This window comes from Centropristis striata, chromosome 6 (genome assembly GCF_030273125.1).
Source record: "Centropristis striata isolate RG_2023a ecotype Rhode Island chromosome 6, C.striata_1.0, whole genome shotgun sequence".
NCBI lineage: Eukaryota > Metazoa > Chordata > Actinopteri > Perciformes > Serranidae > Centropristis > Centropristis striata.
Window position 1 is genome coordinate 19307835 of NC_081522.1, and position 24632 is coordinate 19332466.

The 24632-nt window shown below is 37.7% G+C and overlaps 1 protein-coding gene across 2 annotated transcripts; it reads left to right on the top strand.

The window, feature by feature from the left end:
- The first annotated feature begins 2511 nt into the window (after positions 1-2511).
- Positions 2512-22469, top strand: cpt1ab (carnitine palmitoyltransferase 1Ab (liver)). 2 transcript variants are annotated; one of them, XM_059334798.1, is made up of 19 exons: positions 2512-2634; positions 5977-6141; positions 7328-7470; positions 8777-8948; positions 9411-9512; positions 10009-10146; positions 10301-10378; positions 11790-11897; positions 12552-12639; positions 14832-15027; positions 16002-16190; positions 16297-16402; positions 16685-16801; positions 18031-18195; positions 18714-18845; positions 18933-19085; positions 19747-19860; positions 20362-20454; positions 20568-22469. In XM_059334798.1, the coding sequence occupies exons 2-19, from the start codon at positions 6001-6003 to the stop codon at positions 20649-20651; spliced, it is 2319 nt and encodes a 772-aa protein (XP_059190781.1). In that variant the 5' UTR covers positions 2512-2634; positions 5977-6000; the 3' UTR covers positions 20652-22469. The 2 variants fall into 2 exon arrangements, with proteins under 2 accessions (XP_059190781.1, XP_059190782.1); XM_059334799.1 differs by lacking the exon at positions 12552-12639 and adding an exon at positions 13099-13183.
- Positions 22470-24632: the final 2163 nt, after the last annotated feature.

Below are 24632 nucleotides of genomic sequence, written 5' to 3' on the forward strand. Positions count from 1 at the left end.
CTTTGTAAGTCATTTTGTGTCTTATTTGGTCATTTGGTGTCTTTTTTGTCATTTTGTGTCTTTTTGTGTCTTTTTGGGGTAATTTTTTGTCTTTTTTAGTCCTTTAGTCCAACATAAAATGTGATTTTGAATCTTTTTTTTTAACTTTCAAAACACTATCATGCTTAATAAAAAAATGTAAATGTTGCAAATGTGAACAAAGGTTGCAAATATAACATATAAGAGGGTTACATCCAGTTCTATCATTTTATACAAAATATATTTGACCTTGTCTCCAGTTTTACTTGGTATATCATCATGAAACTGAAACTGTTCTCATGGAGTTTACGGTTTACAGCCAGAACTTTAGAGGTGAATTTACAGTAGGGCTCCACACTGCTTTGTTTTCTACTACCTACTTTAACTGTTTATTTGAATTGCGGCTGTAACAATTTAACTGATGCTGTATCGATATCCAGTGTTTCAAAAGCAAGACAAATGAAAAGAGAAGTCAGAAAAGCTTTTATTTTATTTTATTGTATTGTGTGTAACAAATATATGTTCCTCTTAAGTATCCCATTAGTCATCTTGTGACTTCTCATATTTATTTCTGGACATGGGAACCATTGAGACAAAGAGAGAAGAGAGACAAGATCCATACAAAGATAATGTGCTAAATATTGTTACCTTAAATTGTGACAATCATGAAAAAAGTTAAGTCACAGATACTTTCAGATGCATATGTTAAAATGTGGCATCAAGTACAAGGGACTGCTTCAAAATCCTTAAAAATAAACAGGCTGAAATAAAAGTTTCTGCTGTAATTTGGCAGTTGAAAATGTATCCTAACTGCAGAAATGTATTGTTATATTTAACAGTTTATTGTTTTACCACACAAATGTGGCCTGATGAAAACTCCCACAGTTCTGTTGTGTATCATCTTAATAAATGCAACAGAGTGGAATATTGGAACCCATGCAGTTCATTGAAACAGTAGATGTTTTTTTAATATGTAGTGGTCTGAGCTGTATATGTCTCACTGAAATCAATCGATGCAGTTGTTTTATGTTGTCGCAGAGAGAAGTAACAACACACCATATTAAGTGAATTTTCTGTAAATAATAAACAGCAGAATACAATGCAAAACAGTGCTATGTAAAAATCTGCCCATTGCCCATTTTATACAACAGTTCCCCCGTGTGGTGGATGTATGTCAAGTCATTTGGTGATTTTTTTCTTTAATTTTTCTCTGATTTTCCTTCCGTAACCATAAGCCTTTTCTACTTTAAGACATTTGACTGATCTAAGTTGGATAAGCACAGGTGTAAAAATTGTACATTAATAGGACAGAGACATTGCTAATGTTAAATTTAACACCTGTGCTTTTCATACTATTACATGCTTAACAGTGTGCTGAAAAATATGAAAACGGATGGTACTACACTGCTGGGATCTCCAAAAACATTTAAGATAATGGCCTATGTCAAGTGTGTGATTTAAGCGGATTTATTATGCCTCAGTCAAAATAAAATGTGACTTAGGCAATTTTTTGAACATGCCTTTGTGACTTAAGCAAGATATGGTAACACTTTATTTTGAAGGTGTCTACATAAGAGTGACATGAGCGTGTCATAAACATGACATGGGATGTGTCATGAACATTAATTACACTATTTATTCTCCTTGGCGTTCAGTCCCAGCTAGGCAAGAATCCTTGGCTTTCTTTTTTACTTTTTTACCCTTTTATTTGTCTTTTGTATCTCTAACTCTGTTTTGGATTGAGTTTTTATTACTATTTTATTCTATTTTATTCTATTGCTTTTACTGTTTTTAGTATTTTATTCTTTTTATTGTTTTTATTTATACCCAGTTGTGTATGATTTATTCTATTTTAATAACTGTACAGCACTTTGGTCAACTGAGGTTGTTTTTAAATGTGCTCTATAAATAAACTTTGACTTGACTTGACTTTGAAATAACATTAATGCTCATGATACTTGTCATGTTTCTGACAGGCTTGTGTGACTCTGATGTAGACACCTTCAAAATAAAGTGTTACCATATCTTGCTTAAGTCACAAAGGCCTGCTCAAATGCCAATAGCCATCCTTTGTTACATCCTTTTTGAGTGAAATGATCAATAAATGTCATATGTTACACTTTTGGTGAAGTTTTTTGTGTTTCCTGCAAAACTTAAAAAAATTAGTTAGCTCATCATTTTAACAGGGTGACGATATGTGATAGTGAGCTACATGATAGAGGACTTTAGCCGTATCGACTGCTCCTATTGAACAGTATTTGATTGGGTAGATATTTTTAATCATGTGCATCATCTGTACAATTTAACAATCTGGGTACATGCAGTCCTGGGTACAGTGTGCCCATGGTGTCTGTGATGTCATTACAGCTTGACGTATTTCCATTTGTTACCTGCTATCCTCATGCAACCCCTTCTATAGCACAAACGACCACAGGGGGGCGCTCTTTCAAGCAGGACAGGTTCCGTAGACCACTTGACGAAAAAGGGGGCCGGCAGTGTATACTAGTCTGTGCTCCCATTCATGCCGAGTATATATCAGCCAGAGCGACAGCCAGGCCGGGCCACATCCTCTTCAAAACAGAAAGCTCAGCTCCCATAGAGTGATTGAAAGGGTTGGTGAGTAATAGTATGTCTTTTTTCTCCACTACGTGGCTTAGCTTCGTATTGACTCTCTCTGCAGTTTTGGAAGTCGCTGGACAAATATGGCTGCAGGGGTTTTGAAAAAAAAAAAAAAAAAAAGCCGACACGTAAAACAAAACCTCTTTGAAAGCTGTCGTTATCACTGCGCCGTTAACGATAATGTCAGTTTGTTGTATTTCCTTGTCGGCGCAGTGCCTTTGCGGTGTTTACATGACGTGCAGTAGATGTTTTTACCTTCGCATTGACATGACCGGTCTGTCTGCTTCTGTGGCCTAAAGCAGTCTGAAATTAACTTTACTGGTAAATCTTGACTCGTGAAAGTCGAAACTAAACATCCAGCGACAGTAAGTGCGCTTACAGCCATGGTGTTAAACGGCTGGTTGTGAAAATACGTGGAAAAGGCCTCTACTGTATATTAGCAATAAACATTAACCTGTTGTGACTTTCTTTTAATTGCGATCTTATGTTGAATGATCCAGTAGGGACCTGGTTAGCATTCCTGCGTTGTTCACAACCTGAATGTAGGCAAAAGTCCAAGTTAAGGTCATCCATTGACATTTACCTAGCAGCTATATTGCAATACTTGTATATTTCTGTTAATCAATAATAATACAGTAATGCATGTCTGTGCAGTGTGCCTATGATGTGTGACAGTAGCTTAAGAGAAATTTAGACAAGGTGTGTGAATGTCACCTGCCAGTGAAGGTCAGTAAAAGCTTTTTTGTCACGGTGTCCTTTTTGTAAGGGCATCATGAAGGTGGAGATAACACACTTACATGTAACTGAAAACGCTGTTTATGTTTCTCAAAATATATATAATATAGTTTATTTACACCTAGGGGTGTGGGGGGTTCACACTAGTGACCCAATTTCTCACAGACCACGTGGGCAGGATACTTGATAGGTTATAATGCCAAAATACATGTAACCTACATATGCCAGGTGTATTTGTCGTGATTGAATGTATGTGATGTTGAAGTGTTTACTAATGGCAACTGGCAGAAGGCTTTACGGGATGGATAAGGTGACGTTTGCGGTCAGAGTCACAATGCATATACGCAACGTTTAGTGCATGAAGCCTGGGGGTAGTTGACATGATTTATTGTCGCAAGACAGTGTTTTGCAACTGATTTAACATATTTAAATGGGTAAATGACAATTATACAATTTCCAAAACAAACTATATGTTTTCGGTGGCTTCATCGTGACCACAGTGGGATATTCTTGCTGGCATAGGAGGATTTGTGAGTCCCAGGTTGCCAGTTTTGCCCGGTATCTAAGCGGCGCAGCGCTGCGACCTTTCCCCTAGTTTCTGCAGCACAGGGTGGATCATGTGATGTTGGAAAGTAGCTGGGGGAGGGGACTGTCTGCTGAAACACTGCTCTATGGCTAGTGATCCTTCCGAGGACTGAAAACGCCGAAAAGACGTGTCCTGCTTTCAGAGTGTTTCTGTTGAATGAATGAAATAAAAATGGACTCTGCAAATACAAAACATTGTTTTTTTCACAAATGAAGACCAGCTTTGCAAAGAAACGTCGTTGTAGTCTTAGCGTAAAGGGAAAGTGAAAACCTGATGGAGCAAAGCATTATCATTGGATGCCAAACATTAACGTAACCGTAAGACAAAAGTGCCAGTTTTACGACCAGTGTAGTAAACAGCCAATTTCAGCCTGTCCCAGTCGTTTTAGGCAGTTACTTTATGTGCAAGCTCATGTGGCAGCTGTATTTCCGACAGCAATTGAAGGCAACTGGAAACAGCAGAGTGTCATCATTCAGGTGGTGGACTGTATTCCACACATACTGCTGGTCTCCTATACCAGTGATGGTCAAATAAAGGCCTACCTTGTGTAAATGCTGGTCATAATGTAGGTTTAAAATCCCTGTCATATGAAATAGTAGGGAAAGTAGTCATATAAAATAGTAGGGAAAGCATCATACCACTTTGCAATATTATCCGAACATAAAAACCTGCCATAAAGTCAGAATTGGCCTATTCATATAGCATCTAAACTGGTACAGTATATGTAATGGATTATGTTATTTTATTCTTTCTTTTATTTAGAACACTGTGTTTTTCACTACTGAATGTAAGTGATCATGTAGCAGTGCAAAGAATAGGCATCGTCATGCTACTTCTGCAGGCTTAAAGTCAGTTTCCCCAATTTCCTTTTATCTCTCTCACTTTATGAAATTAGAAATAATGAAATGAAAACATTTAATCTTAACATCTTTAAACATGTAATAGCTCACTTTAGTTTTGCAACTTCAAAACGAAAAGGAGCTTCTAGTTGAGAATAAAATAATTTGCATAGTGTCTTCTCTTTTGTAGTAAACAATAAGATGCTACACCTGCCCAACCAGTTTGGTAATGAGTAAGGTCCCAAAACCGTCCCCTCCCAGTACATCTGCTTTGGTGTCAGCTTGCAGGATCCAGTTCAGTTGATATAGTAACTAAACACAAAAACACACAGCAAGTTGATTTATTAAGGCCCTCTGTCTAGTCATGGTGTTTTCTAACAAAGGATATGCAACTTTTGCAACCAATACAATTAAAAAATAGTTAATAATCATTAATAAGCATGTTTAATGCAGGAAAATGGCAAAATGTCTATCTGATGTTGTGTTTTTCATAATACCCTTAAGCTTGAGTGCTGGCTCACATGACAGCCAGTATCTCTTAAAGACGAAGCCCTGATGACGGTTCTTCACTTAAAAATATCCTGTGTCCTTTGGTCAAGACCAAGATGATACATCTGACGAAGAAAAATGTGCTCTCAAGAACTAGAATATGGGCTACATAACTAAGAAAGTGTCAGGCTGAAGTCAGGGACACATGAAGAGAGAAAAGTCCATTATAGTCACTGAAAACACCTGGTTGTCTAGAACATACACTTACAAGTTTTAGTGTGGGGTCAGTCTTGGCTTTAAACCTATAAAATGTGCTTCTAAGCAAGCTTGCAGTTATCCATCAGCTTGGTGTTAACTTAATGTTGTTTTCAAATCCAAAATAATCCTTTCCCACACCACTCCACCGATTCCCTACGAAGAGCTTAAAGTGATGTGATCATGGAAATTAGGCAACCTGCAGTGCTGATTTCAAAGACCTGTGACAGGAGCTGTTCAGTAAGAAAGATCCAATCATTGATAGACTCATCCAGATATCAAGATGTAGTTGATTGTTTTTTTTTTTCATTCCTGAAGTCAGTATCCATGTTAACATAACTTTGTGTTGGATTTTGATATGGTCAGGTCAATGTTTTTGACCTACTGAAAATCCCTCTTCACTAACTTTATCATTGTCTCTTTGCTTACCCTCAGTGACCCTGTACAGTAGAAGCCAACATGGCAGAAGCTCACCAGGCGGTGGCCTTCCAGTTCACCGTCACCCCCGATGGCATCGACCTACAGCTGTGCCACGAGGCTCTACGCCAGATCTACCTCTCTGGCCTTCACTCCTGGAAGAAAAGGTTCATTCGCTTCAAGGTGAGAGGTGGTAGACTCATGGTAGGGCCAGGAGCTTTCTATACAGTATGCTTGATGATCTTTGACAGTAACTGTCCCTCTGTTTGTTGCTTACTTTTAGTATCTCACAGCAGTTTCTGTTAACTTCTGTTCTCAGTAAGCATTCAGATAATAAACATCACCACAAAGGGCCCCAGAAATGCTATGTTAACATTGATTGCTGTCCTACTGTAAATCAGTTTATTATTTTATTATTTATTATTAGATTATTAGATTATTTATCCATCCCCGAAGCGAAATTCGGTTGTCACAGCAGTTCGGTATTCAAGTACAATAAAATACAATAGAATAAAATACTTAGGTAGCATAAATAAAAACAACAATAGAAAAAAACACAGAATAGAACAAGGACACTTAAGAAGTTAAAAAAAGAACATCAGTTGGTAGGATGGTTGACAAGATGAAGGTAATTATACTGGTGATATGATGGCAACAAAGCTATAGTGACTAGACGGTATATAATAATAATAATAATAGTACAGTATATATTATATATAATATAATATGTAATAATAGATAATAAACAATATAGAAATAAAATGAAAATAAAGTAATTATAAGTAAAATAATATGATATATAATATATAATAATAATAGTAATAATAATAATAATAATAATAATAATAATAAATAAGGCTGGTAAGGCCGGTATTATAATAATAATAATAATAGTAGTATATTACAGTATATAGTAATAATAGTAATAATGGCAGCAACAGTATATATAATAATGATAATAGTAATAATATTAATAACATAGCAAAGTGTCGTGTGTAGATTTAGTGCATTTCAGTAATGTTGGTTCTGGCAGAGGTAGATGAATTGTATAGTTTGTTATGTTACGTTGACTTGCCGTCACTGGAAGGTCACCCACTTTCCTACAAACCACAAACAGTGCCGGTAACCTTCCTGTCTGTTCTTTGTGTCCTCACCTTTGGCCTAGTTGACTGTTTACACACAGTCAGTCATATTGAGTCACACAAACCCAAACACATGCTAGCATTTTCACACATTCTTCTTTGTTGCCTTGATTTAATGATATTACACACATTGTGTTATAAGATCAAAGCGGTGTAAATAATATCCTGATATATTTGTTGGTCTCTGTGACTTTGATGACATTATTATTTGGTTTTCCTTTCCACAGAATGGGGTAATGACTGGTGTGTACCCAGGCAGCCCTGGTGGGTTCATGGTTGTGGTTGTGTCCTACATGTCCTACAATAAATATAACCAGCTGGATCCCTCTCTGGGGTTGATTGCCAAACTGGGTCAACATATACCCATCAGGTAAGGACACTGATATCACAAGGTGCTGCTTTGATGGCATGATGATTTGTCCTTTTTTTTTCTGAGCTAAAATTATTGGCCAAATATGGAACACAGAGTTCTATTCATATCGAGTAACAACCATCATGCTATTTTTTTCACAAGTTGGCACAGTGGCTAAGAAGACTAAACGCCCTGAATAAATATCGTGGTTATTGGTCAGTTTCTGTAGGAGGTTGGATAGAAAAGATGATAATCATGGAGGAAATAATTAACTATGTTGTTAAATCAAATATGTTTAGAAGACCCCACTTGGATGAATGCACACCAGTTGTGGTAGAATGTGATCTTGTGTCATCAAGCTTTTACAACATTTATGCAGTTCCACACATGCCTCAGGTATTTATGAGAAAACACATAGGTTGGTTTTCTCAAGTAACTCCCTTAGTGGCAGCTCTAGATGTAGTTACACATTATAGTGTATTTCAAAGTTATTTCATTTTTGTACCAAGTGTTCACCCCAGCTCAACTTCTTGTTTGCCAACAAGGTTGATCATATTTAATGATATTATGCAAACACCATATAAAGCTTTCAATGCTTCTCTTATCAACAAAGCTGGGGACTTTCCCTCAAGTCAAGGACGTTGTTTATGAACGTGTCGTAAAGCTTATTATTAACAGACATGTTTAAAATGTTTCACAGTCCAAGCACATTCTTTGTGTAAGCTTATAACACCTTTTGGTCTTACACCATTTCAAACGCAGTAAACTTCAGTTTGTAAAATGTATCATTAGTGACACTGGCTACACTGAGTAATAAGGGTTTAACCCTTAATTGGCGAAGAACTATATTTGGTAACTTCAGGTAATATTTTGAGAAAAAAAGTAAAAAATTTACTAGATTAAAGTGGCAAATCTACAAGAAAAAAAGTCGCAGATTTAAGAGATTTAAAAGTGGCAAATCTGTGCGAAAAGTCGTAGGATTACGAGAAAAAAGTGGGAAAAAAGCAACTTTTTTTCTCGCAGATGCACCACTTTAAATCTCATAAATCTGCACATTTTTTTCTCGTAGATTTGCCACTTTAATCTCATAAACTTTTTTCTCAAAATATTACCCCCCCCCCCCCCCCCCCCCCAGGTCTGTATGTTTTTTTACACATTCTGGCAGTATGTAATATCCTCCAATATTCTCTAGGGTTGAAATTTGGAAATTCAAGTATTTCAATGAGTGCCCTATTCAGGGTTAAGGTTCAGTTAATCAATCATAATCTCCCCTGTGTCTTTGTTCCTGTCTTCCCACTTTGTCTCCCTTTGTCCCTGTCAACAGTCGATACATGTCCACAGACAGCCAGAGGATAGTTGGAGGAGTTCTTGTGGGCACGGGTCTGTGGGTCACCATCATCATGATTATGAGGAATGTCCTAAAAAGCCTGTTGTCATGGCACGGCTGGATGCATGCTCGACATGGCTCTGTGTCCATATCTACTCGTCTGTGGATGGTAAGGCGGTGAATGCGCTCCTCTGTTCTAATGACTTTAGAGCAGATTCAGACAGGAATGTCTAGTGCGAGTCTTTTCCACAAGTAAAGAATTAGTATTCGTCACATCATATAAAGGACACACATTCCTGTGTTAACCAAACCATAAGGGGTGCAATGATTAGTCAAGTAATATATCAATCTATGGCAAACTATTTTGATAATCCATTAATTGTAAATTTTTCATGCAAACATTTGGAGATTTCCAGCTTTTCTCAGATTTTTCTTGACAATTCATCTAGAAAACAATCTGCAGATTAATCATTAGTTGCAGCCCTGCATACCATATTGCTCCCTTAAGTTCAACTCACTAGTCATGTGTTTGCACTTTGCCTCATGAGTGTCCTATAAGTGTCCAGATGAAACATAAAGTGTAACTTTGATTGATTTCCATTCCTCCTCTCCCTTATCTGTTCTTGTCCAGTTACTAGTGAAGGTGTTTTCTGGAAGGAAGCCAATGCTCTACAGTTTCCAGAACTCTCTGCCTCGGCTACCTGTTCCCACTGTCAAGGACACCTGCACAAGGGTAATTCCCACCTGTTGTGTCACTTCCTGTCCGAACCAGGGCTGATTGCACATAATGAACCTGAACCAGTTTACTTTTTAGTAACCAATTGAGATAAAAGCCATTTAATGCTTGACCTGCATGTAGATCCTTATCCCTGTCAGGCATGTCAACATAGCTGAGGGCTCTATTTGTAGAGTGGTAAAGTACTTGCTTTAAGCTATGCAACACCACTCAACTTAATAACGCCCTCAGTCATTGTTATGTAGATTTCAGAAATATTTGAAAAATCAGGTCAAACTTTCTCCATTTGAGTAAGCCATTCAAACAAACAAGCAATGTAGGTTTGTATTCCCTCAGGTCATCTTCTTTGTCCCTTTGATCTAAGGCAGAGCTGCTAACCATACTTATCTGTCAGATAGAAGGCATGCAGTTTTTCTGGCCTATCTGCTCCCTCTTGTTTAGAACTGATGAGCCTTTACTTCATTTTTTTGACTATACGTTTCTGTGTTAACAGTACCTGGAGTCAGTGCGCCCACTGATGGAGGATGAGCAGTATGAACGGATGGAGGGCTTGGCTAAAGATTTTGAGAAGAACCTGGGACCCAGACTGCAATGGTACCTCAAACTCAAGTCCTGGTGGGCCTCCAACTACGTGAGTTAGAAAGAATTCCTTCCCCTTTCTCTCTTCTCCGCTCTTTTGTTGCAGTGTTGCACACCGTCCTTGGTCTTGAATCAGCTTTAAACTGTCGAAGAAAAGCAGCTTGTCTAATAATGCCCCCCCCCCTCTCACTCTTTGTGTTGCACAGGTCAGTGACTGGTGGGAAGAGTATATTTACCTTCGAGGCCGTGGGCCCATCATGGTCAACAGCAACTATTATGCCATGGTAAGACAGCTCTACCTGAGTATCTGTTTGCAAACAATGATTCAGCCTCCCATTTAAAGATTAAGCAACACACTTCTCCTTGTAGGTAGATAAGATACACTTTTATTGATTCTCATCAGGGAAAATTGGGTTGTTGCAGCAGTTCAACAGAAACAAAACAAAATAATACAGATACATAGAGAAAGGTGTATAAAAACTAAAATAGAAATAGAATAAAAATGGAGACTAAAAAAGAGTATCTGTCTGGAGACATTTTGCCTGTACTAGTAGTGTGATTCATTAATAACAGCAGAGTCAACAGGTCTAAGATAAACAGTGATAACAAGTAATGGTACCTAGTGTTTGTCTCTATTAATATAATAGAATATAGTGCAAGGGTCAAGGGAAGATATTGACATAATTCAGTTCATTATATGGTACATTATTATGAAGGACATGAGACATAGTTAATATATTTAACGAATATATAGTCTAGTATAACAATATAACATATTAATAGGATAAGTATAGTGCAGCAATATAACATTGAAAATAGTATCGTATAGTAAAGTATGTTCTCGTGACCCTTTTACAGCCCTGTGATCTAAAACACAGCTGTGGAAAGTGGAGAAGGGAAGACAATGTGTAATCAAATGTAATATCTTAAATCTTAAAATCATTTGTGACAAGAGCTGCGGAGTCACTTATGTCACCCCCAGGCACTGTTTCACAATCATACAGTTGTGGTCATGTCCTAAAGTTGAACTTCTCAGCTTCACTTCCTGTGGTTTTGATCTTGAGAGTAGCTTGAGTTTTAGTCAAATCTAAATCAGCCTTTGAATAAGAGTTTGTTTATGGCGTATCACTTGTCTTATCTTGTGTGATAGCTGCACACAGTTGAGTAGCAAATGTTTTTCTCTGTAAGCTAACGACCTACAGCTGGCAGCCTAAACGCCATGCATCTGTGTCTCGGGGGAACTCATTACAGCTACAGTCTTAGGATTTTAAGCATCCTGGCTGCAAAAGCTGCAATCACTGTATCACAGCATTGCTTTTTTTTAATAGTGGGCGGGTTGATTGGGCCAAATCTGTGTCAGATTTGTGAGCATGGACCCAGTGAACCCAAACCCACAGCTCCCTCTGTATGCTTCTGTCACTGCAGCAGGGCTGACAAAGCCATATCACAAAAACAGTACTCTCAAAGGTTTGATATGGGGTCAGTGGAACAACACTGAGCATGCTTAAAATAGCAGGTCATTGTAGCAACTGTATGTCTGCGTACACTCCAACACAAAATGTATGGATACCACAGTGACTTTGTGTTCATGGGGCTTTTCTGACACATCTTATGCCCTTGTGTTTTGTGTGACAAGTTGATTAAAATGTGAGTTCTTATTGATTTATTAATTTTCTGTTGTTTTTCCCCCTTCAGGATTTCCTGTATGTGTTCCCCACCTCCTTACAGGCTGCCAGGGCAGGCAATGCCATCCATGCTATCATGCTCTACAGGAGAAAACTGGACAGAGCCCAGATCAAACCAGTGAGTACTGAGCTCCCCTGTTTCCTCCTCATTTCACTCCACCTCCAATTTGTTGAACTCTGATTACTCCACAAACTTTATTTAAAGTGAAAGAAACTAAACTAGCACATATTTTACCATGTCAATCCTGTGTAAATGTTTAACTTTCTCATTTATAATTGATTGATTCATAGCTGTTATCTCAGTGTTTGTCTTTTAAGTTTACAATGAAAGCTTATCTTTCACAACCTTGTGTACTCTTAAAGTAAGTTTGTTATCTCACCAATGATTATTAGTGTATTTATAATCCTCAGCTCACTGTGTCTAACTCTGACTGTTTGAAACGAGCCATGCACTTTGCTTTCTTGCTTGTTTTGACGGAAGTAGAGCTGTGATCAAGTGAAATCGCAAGCATTTCCTGAAGGCTTAGCGAATAAGGCTTGATCATCTTTTCCCGCTCCTGTGTCAGTCCTTTGCCTTTACCAACCTGCATGATGCTTTAGTGCAAATTCTTTTTACATTTGCACAATCCTGACACACGTTCTACAACACTGGAATCTTGCAAAAACAGATTCTATGCATTTATATAAACAACCAATGCATGAGCTCGCTCTGTTACACACTCACAGTCTGTTTTACTGTTTTGTCCCTTCGCTGTGTCGGACGCTGCGTTAGATATACTTGCTGGCGAACAAGGTTCCTCTGTGTTCGGCTCAATGGGAGCGGATGTTTAACACCTCCCGTGTCCCTGGTTTGGAGACAGGTAAGAGGAGGGCACATCTCAGCCGTGCCCTCTAAACCCCTACCCTGTGACCCTAGCTAATGCAACGGCAACCACCCTTAGAAACCCTGACTACTAGTCTCATTGTCGACAGCACAGCCCTGAAACAATCTTACTTCTCATCGGCTTTTCTTAGTTTTATTTAAGGCATCTATTTGGGAGATATAAATATTTAAATATGTTCAGTATTAATCTGAAAACCATCTACATGTTAGTACACATCCTACTGCAAATATCAGGGCTTTGCTGTTGGCATTGAGGTAGCAGACCACTGGTTTCTAGACCCCGCTCATGTCTCCCTTCCTGGCAGCTTTCTGAGGTCCCTCTCCACTTCATCCATGCCCCTGTCCGTGTAGGTGTGTGTCTTCTGCCGCTCTCTGGGGATTTTAGTGAATTAGTTTGTCATCTCCGTGTGTTTGACTCTCCCCTTTTGCTTTTCAGCTCATGCTCCTACACACTATTCCCATGTGCTCAGCCCAATACGAGCGCATGTTCAACACCAGTCGTGTTCCAGGTGTAGACACAGGTAGAGTCCATAGCAGTGCCGCCTCCTCCACACTACTCCTGCTGTACTTCTCCTTGGGACATTTGTCCATGTGTTTGAATTAGAAAATAATCTGACCTCCATGAAAACATAATGCATGTGTGAAGGTCTATACACATTGAAGGACTAATTTGCATGTGACTGAAGTCTAGTGTTTGAGTTTGAGAAGGCAAAACGGCGATAGTGTTGAGTTAAGACCTGGAAATGTCAAACAATGTTATGCCAGCCGGAATATAAATATATATTATTTGAAGTAAAGGAAATGCATTTGTACCATTTCATATATAATTCAGTATGTGTTCATAGAGTTTGAAAGATTTAGCATTTTCTAAAATTAAATTAATTACTTTTAATTACTTCAATTAAATTATCACTTAGGAAGCGAAAATTTCACGGTACAACTTTTTTTAAAGCATCTTAAACAAGAACTTTGTTGAAACTTGTGAATAAGTGCTTTGTTGTTCAGTCATAGACTGATATGTAACTTGCATGGTCAGTGTGTAAAGGACCTCCAATGCATGATATAACACTATAACCAATATGAGGACCAACTCAGTATAAAAGCCCAAAGCTTGAAACTGTGATGGAGACTACTTTATCTCTCTGGCTAGTAGTAAATTATGATTAATTTTAAATGTATTGAAATGTATAAGAAAAATACTCAGTGTTAAAAGATGTGAAAATTATTACTTGTGAAATAAATATAAATGTATTTACAGTTAAAATTAAAATACAGATTTCATGACATCAGTTTGAATATCACCCATCAGGTTTAATACAGAGTTTTTAAAGACTGAAAGATGAAAGCTGATAACTAATTTCATTATGTAATTTTCAAAGCCAGTTAATTTATATATTTGGCTCTCAGTGGCCATCCCCATATTTCTGTGCACATTGCTGGAGGTGTAGGCTGAGTTTTACCTGGATGTGTGATGGTTGTTGGTCCTAGTGTAAGTATCCCCTCCTTTGTCTCGTCTTTAAAAAGAGAAGTGCTTGTTTGAACACCATGAGCATCACCACAACAATGTCATAACTTTGTATCAAAGATGCCACTGATGTTTTGAATTGGTTCCTCGTGGCTGCACACAGAGCTGTTCAAACAAACATTGCCTCAGGTCATTGTGTTTAAAACCACCACCCTGTTCCCAGAATCACTTTCCCTTTTCATCTCACCTCCCCACATTTCCCATTTCAAGCTGCTTTAGTTTTTGAACTGGATAGTAATCCCTCCCATCATGTAGCATTGTTTTGTATTTAGTTTCTCCTCCCCCTTCAAATTAATATACAAAAGGATGTTCACAAAAATAAAAGAACCAGCATTGAAAAAAGTCTTTTTGCTCGAAATACAAATCTGTGGATGTTTGGATATCACATTATTTCACCACCGGGACCAAAATCTGGTTTCTAACACTTAATGTTGTTCCCGGAAATGAAATGCTGTGACATCCAAACTCCATTCGAACTGCTGCTGATTTTTTTTGGTGATTTTAATCATATACACTTGTAATTTGATAATGCAAGATTCATGTGCAACATATAAACATGTTATCCCTGACACGGCCCCAACACTTTTTTTTTCTCCGTTTTCCTTTTTTTTTGTCTCTTCTTACCATTGGTCCCTCTCTCCCAGACATCCTTCAGCACATGAACGAGAGCAAACACATAGCTGTGTACCATAAGGGCCGCTACTTCAAGGTGTGGATGTTCTATGACGGACGGCTGCTGTTGCCACGGGAGATAGAGCAGCAGATGGAAAGGATTTTGGCCGACAAATCGGAGCCACTGCCAGGAGAGGAGAAATTAGCTGCACTTACTGCAGGAGAGAGGTGGGTGGCATTACAGAGCAAGCTGCAGCCAGTATTAATAAGGCCAGACAATTTACACTTCCTGTGTAATATGGCACATCAGGAAGAAATACAGTACGTAGATTTATTGCAATGACCTGCTCCAAAGTTGATTCAATGGGGTATTAGTATACAGTCCTAGCAGAAGGTTAGTAGTCAGTTACAAGGAATTAGACTGAACTATGAGCCCAAATATTGCAATTTTGAGGCAGGTATCAATATTTGAGAATTTACCAAAAATCTTCTGATATAACAGAGATATAACATTGTTCATGAGGATCACTAAAATTTGATTTGTACCCAACATATAGACTGAGCAGGATATTGTATGTGATGGCAGCACTGTTTTTAAAACTGCTGTTACTTTTTGTTACTAAATTAGCTGACAGATGTGCTGAAGTGTGAGATTATTTGAATACGAATACGAAAGCTTTATTATCCACTGAGTGGATATTCCTCTTTGGTTTCACCATAGACATGTCTCAAAACAAACAGAATAAATAGTAAAACAATAAAGAAAAACATTTCAAGGATAGAAAAATATAAAATAGCATACAGCAATAACTGTACTTCACACATCACCCATTCAAGTACAAAATTTCATAAAAGCACACCACAGTACAAATCAAGTTTACAAATGTAGGTCTAAGACCTGCCTTATTCAGAGAACCTGCTGTGCAGGGAAACCCTCAGCAAAGGAAACAACAGAAGTAAACAGGGTAAATAGCTACCGCATTCTGGTCTTATTTATAGCGTTGACAGCTTCTGGGTCAGCAGCAGCGCCGCGCCCCCTAACGCATTACGTTAAGGTAGAGAAGGGCGTAGCAGTGACCACAAGTATGCAAGAAAAGTACAGCCCTCTCACAGATCACACTGTTATCACACTGAGGAGAAACTTGTACGCACATGTTAGAATGAGGCCGGACTCCTGTAAGTGGCTGTTTGACCTTCTGCAGGACCCCTTGGGCCAAGGCACGTGAAAGCTACTTCAGCCGCGGTAGGAACAAGCAATCTCTCGACATCATTGAGAAGGCAGCCTTCGTTGTAACCCTTGATGACACCGAGCAGCGCTTCGATGCAAACAACCCAGTCAAGTCTTTGGACAGCTATGCCAAGTCCCTCTTACATGGAAAGTGCTACGACAGGTGTGGCAGATTAAAAATGTATTTTTTTGTTTTGATTATTAAGGACTTTATAGGGCAAGTTGATTAATAGATATATTTAATGCGTTTATTCTTTGTTTCCATTCAGGTGGTTTGATAAATCCTTTAACCTGATAGTTTTCAAGAATGGCACCATGGGACTGAACGCAGAGCATTCCTGGGCTGATGCTCCAATCATTGGCCATCTCTGGGAGGTATGTCATTATAGTTTTTGTCTAATTAATTTCTCCTTTTCACATTGAATCAGCTTCTAATAATTGGTGTATCAGATATTACTGAAAACATGTTTCTTTAAATGCGGACAGCAAGAAATATTTATAACTAGCTCCACAATCCAAACGAGTACAAAGACGAGGAAAAAATGTTTTTATGTCAGGATGGTTGTCCATCAAAGCTTTTAAGACAGAAACGGGAAATCAATCAGTTTATTGTCTTCCATCTCACTAAGACGTGTTAAAACTTGACTCTGTCTGCAGCATGTTCTGTCCATGGACCCCGTTAGGTTGGGATATACTGAGGAGGGTCACTGCTGTGGGGAGCCCCACCCCAACCTGCCAGGTCCACAGAGGCTGACATGGGACATCAATGAGGAGGTAAGGGTTCCTACAACATGTCTAAACATTGGAAAAAGGGCAACACCTCCCCATGAAGGTGGGAAAAAGAGTTTGCCATCATAAATTTTTGAGATTTTTCTGCTCATGCATCTTAGTGTTATTACATCCTCTCTTTTATTTATTTATTTATTTGCTACTATTCATTAGTCTATCTCTATATATGTATTTTATCATGCTCTAGTTATCTTAATTATTTATTTATTGTTTTATCTTTTTTATCTAGCTTTTTATTTTATTTTATTATATTTATTTTATTTTTATTTTATTATATTTATATATATATATATATATATATATATATATATATTTCCATTGTCATTATTGACTTTTACTTTTTTATTCTTTTATTTTTTATTATTATATATATCTTTTTATCTTATTTTATTTTATCTTACTTTATCCTTTATCTAATTTATTTCTAACCTGCCTCCAGTGTTTCCTCACTGCTCCATGTTGAGATGGCGCTTCCTCAGTTCCTCAGTTTGTGCTTTGTTTTTCATATGATGGGGGGAGGAAGGTGGGTGGGGCGGAGGGTGTTTGTTTCTATGTTTTGTTATCTTTTTATTATCATTATTTTATTTTCTCCTTTCTTTTTTATGTATAGCGTTTTGTGTTACATCTCGCTTGTATGAAAAGTGCTATACAAATAAAGTCTGATTGATTGATTGATAAAGAGGATGAAACATGATCATCATTAAAATAATGGGAGATTGCACACACTTACACTGTCTCTCCTGAATGACATTCATGGTTTTTCCCTCATTTGGAGACATCAGAAGTGACAGAAATGGTATATTTCTTTTTATGATGCTGGAAATTCTAACTTATAAGCAATACCTTAAAAAAATATTCATACCTCTTCAAATTCTTCATAGAGATTGGTATATCAGTTCTTTGCAGTTTATTGCATTAGCACTGATACCAGAGATCAAATATTCAGGCCTTGGCTTCCCTCTGCTGGTAGCTTTTGTTGTGTGCACCAATGTTGGTATTTTATTACTTAATTCCAGAAATGTAGCAAAATGGGCTGTTGGGTATTGTTTCTTTGAAACTGAAAATGTGACTGATGTTAGCCTAAGCCATGCTAATGCTCCTGATATACATTTTATTAATCTGAGCTTTCTTATTGTTTTGTTTCATGGGTATTTTGTCAGCCATGCCATGCTTCATCGGCCCAGTCTAACATGCGACTCTGTCACTTCCTGTAGTGCCAGGAGGTCATCCACAGCTCTCTGAAAGTAGCCACAACTCTGGCTGATGATGTGGACTCTCACATTTTCCCCTTCAATGACTTTGGCAAAGGTCTGATTAAGAAATGCCGCACCAGTCCTGATGCCTTCATCCAGATTGCCCTGCAGCTGGCCCATTACAGGGTAAGTACATACATCTCACTGGTTTATGACTCATAACATTTGCATTTATTGATTTGTCTTCCATGGTCTTCACATGTTATGCTTTTAATTATAATGACTGACACAATCCACTGACTTTCATCTTAAAGGCCAGCAGAGGGCAGTGTCACCCTGTCAGCCAACAGTCACTGAAGACTGTTAAACATTATGAATTAATTATTTAATGCAAACTTTGTTCAGCTTCTATTAGAGACTGTTTTTATTTGTTCAATTTTTTTGTATACAAAACACAGTACAAGCACATCTCCAAAGTCTTTGTAAAGTTTACACATGAGCTTTGCACTAAATGGCATATAGCTTCTGTTCATTTCCATGAATACTGACTGGTGTTTATGTGCGTTAAGGTAAGACTCATGAAAGTCACTGATAGTTTTGCAATTATAAACATTTTAAAATCGACTGTTAACTCAGTGAGAATTTGTAAAAAACACTTGCTGTTGTTTGGCTTTTAATTGCCGATCCATCCCGTCTCCCAACAGGACAAAAGGAAGTTCTGCCTGACATACGAAGCCTCCATGACACGTTTGTTCCGTGAAGGCCGAACAGAAACTGTGCGCTCCTGCACCATGGAGACCTGTGCCTTTGTCCGTGCCATGATCGGAGAGGAAACAGTAAGGCTGAACAGCAGCGCCATATTCAGATTATGCTTTTTAACAGTTTGTCAAGTTTCACTTTTATGTCTTTCCTGTCTGTTTCAGAGAGAAGAGTGTCTCAAGTTGCTCAAACTGGCAGCAGAGAAGCACCAAAACATGTACCGCCTGGCGATGACAGGAGAGGGCATCGATCGCCACCTTTTCTGTCTCTATGTGGTTTCCAAATACCTGGGAGAAGACTCAGCCTTCCTCAAGGAGGTATGACGTGTTGTTGCAAGTCATCGAGAGATTTCTGCTCTTAAATTGCCCCTACCAGTATGATATTGGAACAGACCAAGGACTGTATTCTTATTGATTTACAACAATACAGACAAAGTGGCTAAAGTCTGAGTGCATCTGCCCTCCTTCATGCAATAATAAAAAGTTGAGTGGTCACCTGTTAAACTTTTGGCAATTTTGCACTTAAAATTTCCATGATAAGGCCGAAGGGGGCTTTTTAAAACCAAATCAAGCTGAGCTTCTTAGATTAAGTTTGGATTACTACGACATAACTCCACTGTTACGATACGGATGTAGGGAAAGTAATCACTGTGTAATCAGTGTATGCAATAGAAAGAAAAAGCACATTTCTCTGCCTTCCACTTACATGTGACGCGGTACATTTGGATCCAGCTCATTACTGCATTATTTAACACGAGCTACTTCCTAAGTGCTGAGTCTGATTTGCAAGGCTGAACAATTGTATCCAGTGATCCTATACATACAGAGGCCAAAAAAGACTAGAACAATTGATCCTAAATTACAAAAACTAAGAATATTCTTCTAAAAAATGCTTCTAGATCAGGCTACGAGAATCCTGTTACTCAAGCATGAGTTTGCTTTGACCAGAGAATTAATTCTATGTTACCTTTCTGTTCAGGTGCTTTCTGAGCCGTGGAGGCTGTCCACCAGTCAGACCCCTCTGCAGCAGCTTGAGCTGTTTGATCTGGTCAAACACCCTGAATATGTGTCCTCTGGAGGTGGATTTGGCCCAGTAAGTTGCTCCTCAGCTTTATAATAAGGTCCTTAATAACCATTAATTAACAAGGAATAAGGCATTGTTCTCGCTTTAGATCCGGTAGTTGCAAAAAGCATAGTTAACTTATAGTTAACTTATAATAGATGAGCAATAAAGTATATTCTAATATCAATAAGCAAACAAAATAAGATTAATAAAGGCATGGCAAAGACATAATGGGTGGGTCATGGGTGTTTGTAATGCCATTATTAACACTTATATAAGCTTATAAACACACAATAATGTTAATAAGCATCTTGTAAGGACTTACAAGGGCCTTATTACTTGTTAATTAATGGTTATTACAAGGAACTTAATATAAAGCGTTATCGAATTTTCTGCAACTTTCTGCAATTTGTGTCCTTTATGCATGGTTATATATTTGTTTCATCTTCACTAAAATATTTTATTAGGGTCTGCATGTGCATGTCACATGTCCCAAATACTCACATCTTTCTTTCCTCTTGTGTCCTAAAGGTGGCTGATGATGGTTATGGTGTCTCCTACATCATTGTTGGTGAGAACCTCATCAACTTCCACATCTCCAGCAAACACTCAAGCCCAGAAACTGTAAGTTCACTAATAATCAATTTTTACAGCCAATATATCTTCTTCTATGTTTATTACTTAATGAAGAGACTTATTAAAAATGTCTTCCTTTTTTTTTTTTTGCTTTATTTCAGGACTCCCACCGTTTTGGCGCCAACATCAGACAGGCCATGCTTGACATCCTGGATCTCTTCCAGCTCGACAAGAAAGAAAAGTGATCGCCCTCTCCATGGGTGGAATTGACATAAAAAGCTGTCTTTAGAAAGAAATGTATTCTTCCTGAAGCTTGTACAGAATCAAATATTGGATTTTGGGTTATTTTTAAGTTAATTGATGTTACAGAAATAAGAATGATTGTATTTGTCGGTATGTTTGTGAGGCATTTATGTGCACTGTATGTATAGGCGAGGTGAGATTTTGATGTTGGGTAGAGGTAGTGCACAGATCAAAGTTTTTATTCGCGGGACTGTTCACGGGTGCCTTAGTGACCCACTAATGTAAAAAGGGCAGAAAGGGAGTGGAAAATTAAGAGTTGTAGTCTGATATTAAGTCGGTATTACCACAGTAATAGACATTTCACTTGTTCAGTAGCATTATCCAATATTTGAGTCACATTAATTTGAGTGATGGTGCAATATTTTTATTAGTTTTTCCCACTTTTGAAATTCCCTATGAATTCTTTTTTTATTTTTATTTTTTAAGATTTCTTCCGGTCGTTCCAATTGCAGCACATTTCATCATGGCCAAAGCAGCGAACATGATGTTAAATATCATCAACAGATAGCATGTTGCATGGTGTCCATTAATTTCATACGGCTCAGTGGAAGTGCTGAGTCTGATTTGCAAGGCTGAACGATTGTATCTGGTGATCCTACACTTACAGAGGCCAGAAACAGTAGAACAGTTGACCTTTAAGAAATTCCTATAAGAAATTAAGAATATTCAGCTTCGAGCTGAAGGGTGACCCTGTATCAGCGTGATTTTGTGAGCTACGTTCTAATCAATAGATCAGCATTGCCTTTCTGACTCAAGTGCACATTGCATTTGTCCTTTAAGCTGCTGCGATTTCATGACGTAGCGACAAAGGCAGATAATGTTTCTTTGTGTGTGTGTGTTTGTCATTTTCATACTCAGGTTTTTCTAACTTGGCCTAGTATTGTCGGATGCTGGCTGCCGCATTGGAAGAGTAGTGTTTATGTACATCTGCGACAGTAGAAGAAATTAAGATGCAGTACAATCCCATGTGACCCTAATGAGCTGGTGGGGAGTATAACATTTGGTTTGCTGTGGAAGTGAAGGGCAGGCAAGGCGGGGTGCGTGTCTGGGATGACGGTGACCTTTCTTCTGTGTAAAAAAAAAAAGAAAAGAAAAAAGAATGAGTTAACTGTACTTTAACTCTGTTGTGCACTCCATGGCTGGTCGCTTAGTTCAAAGTAACCAATTCCGAACTACCCTGGTAGCTTTTTGTCAGATCAAGATGAATTGTAATTTTAATGAGCAGTCCGTTACAGCATAGTGGTATTTCAACTGTCAATATGAGCTGCAGAATTGCTTAATAGGTTGTGATGTCTCTCCAGAACAGTAGGAAATTATTATTTTTTTCTCAGAGTAATGCTTAAGCAAGGGGGGCTACTGTGTAGGAATGCATTTCTGTTATGTATATGTTGTCAGTTCATCATATTATTTATTTTTTTCCGTGTTTTAACCTCTTTATTCACAAAACAAACATGCATATTTACTAGCTGACTGTGGCGAATGATGAGCATTGAGTTGAAGCTTTGCTGAGTTAAGAAGTGAAATGGACAAATTGCTTCCTTTTGTTTGTTTTGACACAACAGTTTTGTTGTCACAGACTTCGCCAGTACATTTTAGTTGTATGACTTTTTATCTGGGTAGACCTCATGTTTACACTGCTGCATGGTTTTTGAAGATGAAGCTGTATATGTTTGCCTTTTCGTTTAAAGATGGTGTAAAAAGACAAGCAGCTGATATACCAAAACGAGTTTTAACAATAAAGTGAATGTCAGACAGCTGTATCACATGTATGTTACCACTCATTTACACTCTGTTCTTTTAATCTTCATTTGTTGAAATAATCTCATAACTTGGGCATGGCAAGTTTATTTGTATAGCACAATTCAACACAAGGTAATTCAAAGTGCTTTACATGCATATTAAAACAGTAAGACACTGAAAACAGTAAAAACAGTCAATTAAAACAGGGAAATATAAACAAAAATATAAATAAGATACAGCAGGATAAGAAAATAGATAAAATAATAAAAAGCACAAGTCAAACAGTAGAGTAGAGCAGATAAGTGTTAAAGTTAAGAGTACGCTGCAGTAAACAATAGTGTTTTTAGTCCTGATTTAAAGGATCTGACTGTTTGGGGAAGCACTAAATTCAGCTCCAGTATTATAATTATGGGAAAATGTGAAGAAATTAGTCAATTAATAGATTAGTTGATTGACAAAGTTTCGATATTTGATGAACAGTTTTTCAAGCAAAAATGCCCTAAACTATGGAAGCTTTGAGAGGCCAGTGAGGGGGAAAAAATCTGATCTGTTTTCTAAGTCTGATCAAATTTTTTATCTCCTGTTTAGTATATATGTAGTACATTTAGAACAGGTTCACTTTTATTTAAATCACCTGGTGAATTTATTTGTTCATTTTTTTATGTATATTTCTTTTGGTCAGGATTATTTTCCCACTAACCTCAGTTTTAAGTAGCTATGGCTAGCAGCAGGTTGGCGAATAAAATGCATTTCTCGTCAAAAGAAATACATGACAGTTAAGTAGCGTAATTTGCTAAGACATAGAAGGTTTTTACCAACGTCACGTTCTGGGCGGTAATCTGGGCGGATGCGTGGCCATGTTGGGAGCACCCCGTGTAAACAACTGAACGGAGTACAATGGAGAATTGTACAATTTGGATACTTTATGTAAATGTAGCCATGTATAAACAACAGAAAAGCTTATCAAAACGCGTCCAATATGAGTTGGCACCCTCTTCTTGGATCCAAGAAATACAGTACATTTTACCTGTACATTTAAGAACGATCAGAATAACATATTCATTAATGCAGCTATTCTCAACCTTGGGGTCCCAACCCCAATTGGGGTCGCGAGATGATTTCTGGGGGTCGCCAAATCATTTTGGAAGTCAGCTCTATCTCCACTGTGTTAAAATGTTCATGTGTTTTAGTCTTTTTGGTCATTTAATGTCTTTTTTTTTGGGTCAATTTGTTTCTTTCTTTGGTCATTTTGTGTCTTTTTTTTGGGTAATTTTGTGTCTTTTTTGGGTCATTTTGTGTGTTTTTTTAGTCATTTTGTGTCTTTTTTTGGTCATTTTGTTTCTTTTTTGGGTGATCTGAACTGTGCATGTGAGATTCTGTTCAGTGAGCGGGGGTCGCGGACAACATGTATATTAAATTGGGGGTCGTGACTCAAAAAGGTTGAGAACTACTGCATTAATGCCACATGCGGTAGCTTACCGGTAATATGAATTATATTATGTCAATATCAATGTCAGCTTCATATAGCACATTTAAAATAGCGAGTGGTCTACCAAAGTGCTTTACAGTAAAATAAACAAAAAGTAAAAACAATAAAAGCAATAATTGTTTTTACTATTTACTAATAAAAATATTATCATTACACTAGAAAATTTCTTATAAGCTGCTGCAATGAACATTTCACTTACCTACAAGAGTAAGTGAGCTTTGCCAACCACATGCGCCTCCTTTCCTCTGATAACTACTGGCATTCCTCTCACTGGTTTTTAATAACTTTTGGAAGTCGATAATATTCCTAATGTTTTTCTCGGTCTGACCTATCGGTACAACCTAAAACGTTGCAATAATTAACCGTTTTCCTTGACGACATTTGGGATTTACTTCAGTGTCTGTGTGTCATGTTACCCCAATATGGCGACTGCGGGTCTGATGATGCGCTGATGACACGTTGTGAAAACCTTCTATAATATATGAATAAAAAATATTTAGGGTAGCATTGCACTTAACCCTCTTGTGGCCAAAAAGAGTATTACAACAACAAACGTGATAAAGATTTTTAGAAATACCATAATAGTTTTTATGTTTTTTTCACATCGCTCTCTGGGTTTCCCTCAACTTGATGGAGGTGCGAGAGAAAATGTTAAAGCATCACCGAGATGATTACAAACCAGGACATGAATGTG

What these genes read in the sequence shown, in the direction of transcription:
- cpt1ab (XM_059334798.1), top strand. Translation starts at nt 6,001, where the DNA reads ATGGCAGAAGCTCACCAGGCGGTGGCCTTCCAGTTCACCGTCACCCCC. An exon ending in ACAGCAACTATTATGCCATG is followed by an intron (nt 10,379 to 11,789) that starts GTAAGACAGCTC and finishes TTCCCCCTTCAG; the next exon opens with GATTTCCTGTATGTGTTCCC. An exon ending in AACACTCAAGCCCAGAAACT is followed by an intron (nt 20,455 to 20,567) that starts GTAAGTTCACTA and finishes GCTTTATTTCAG; the next exon opens with GACTCCCACCGTTTTGGCGC.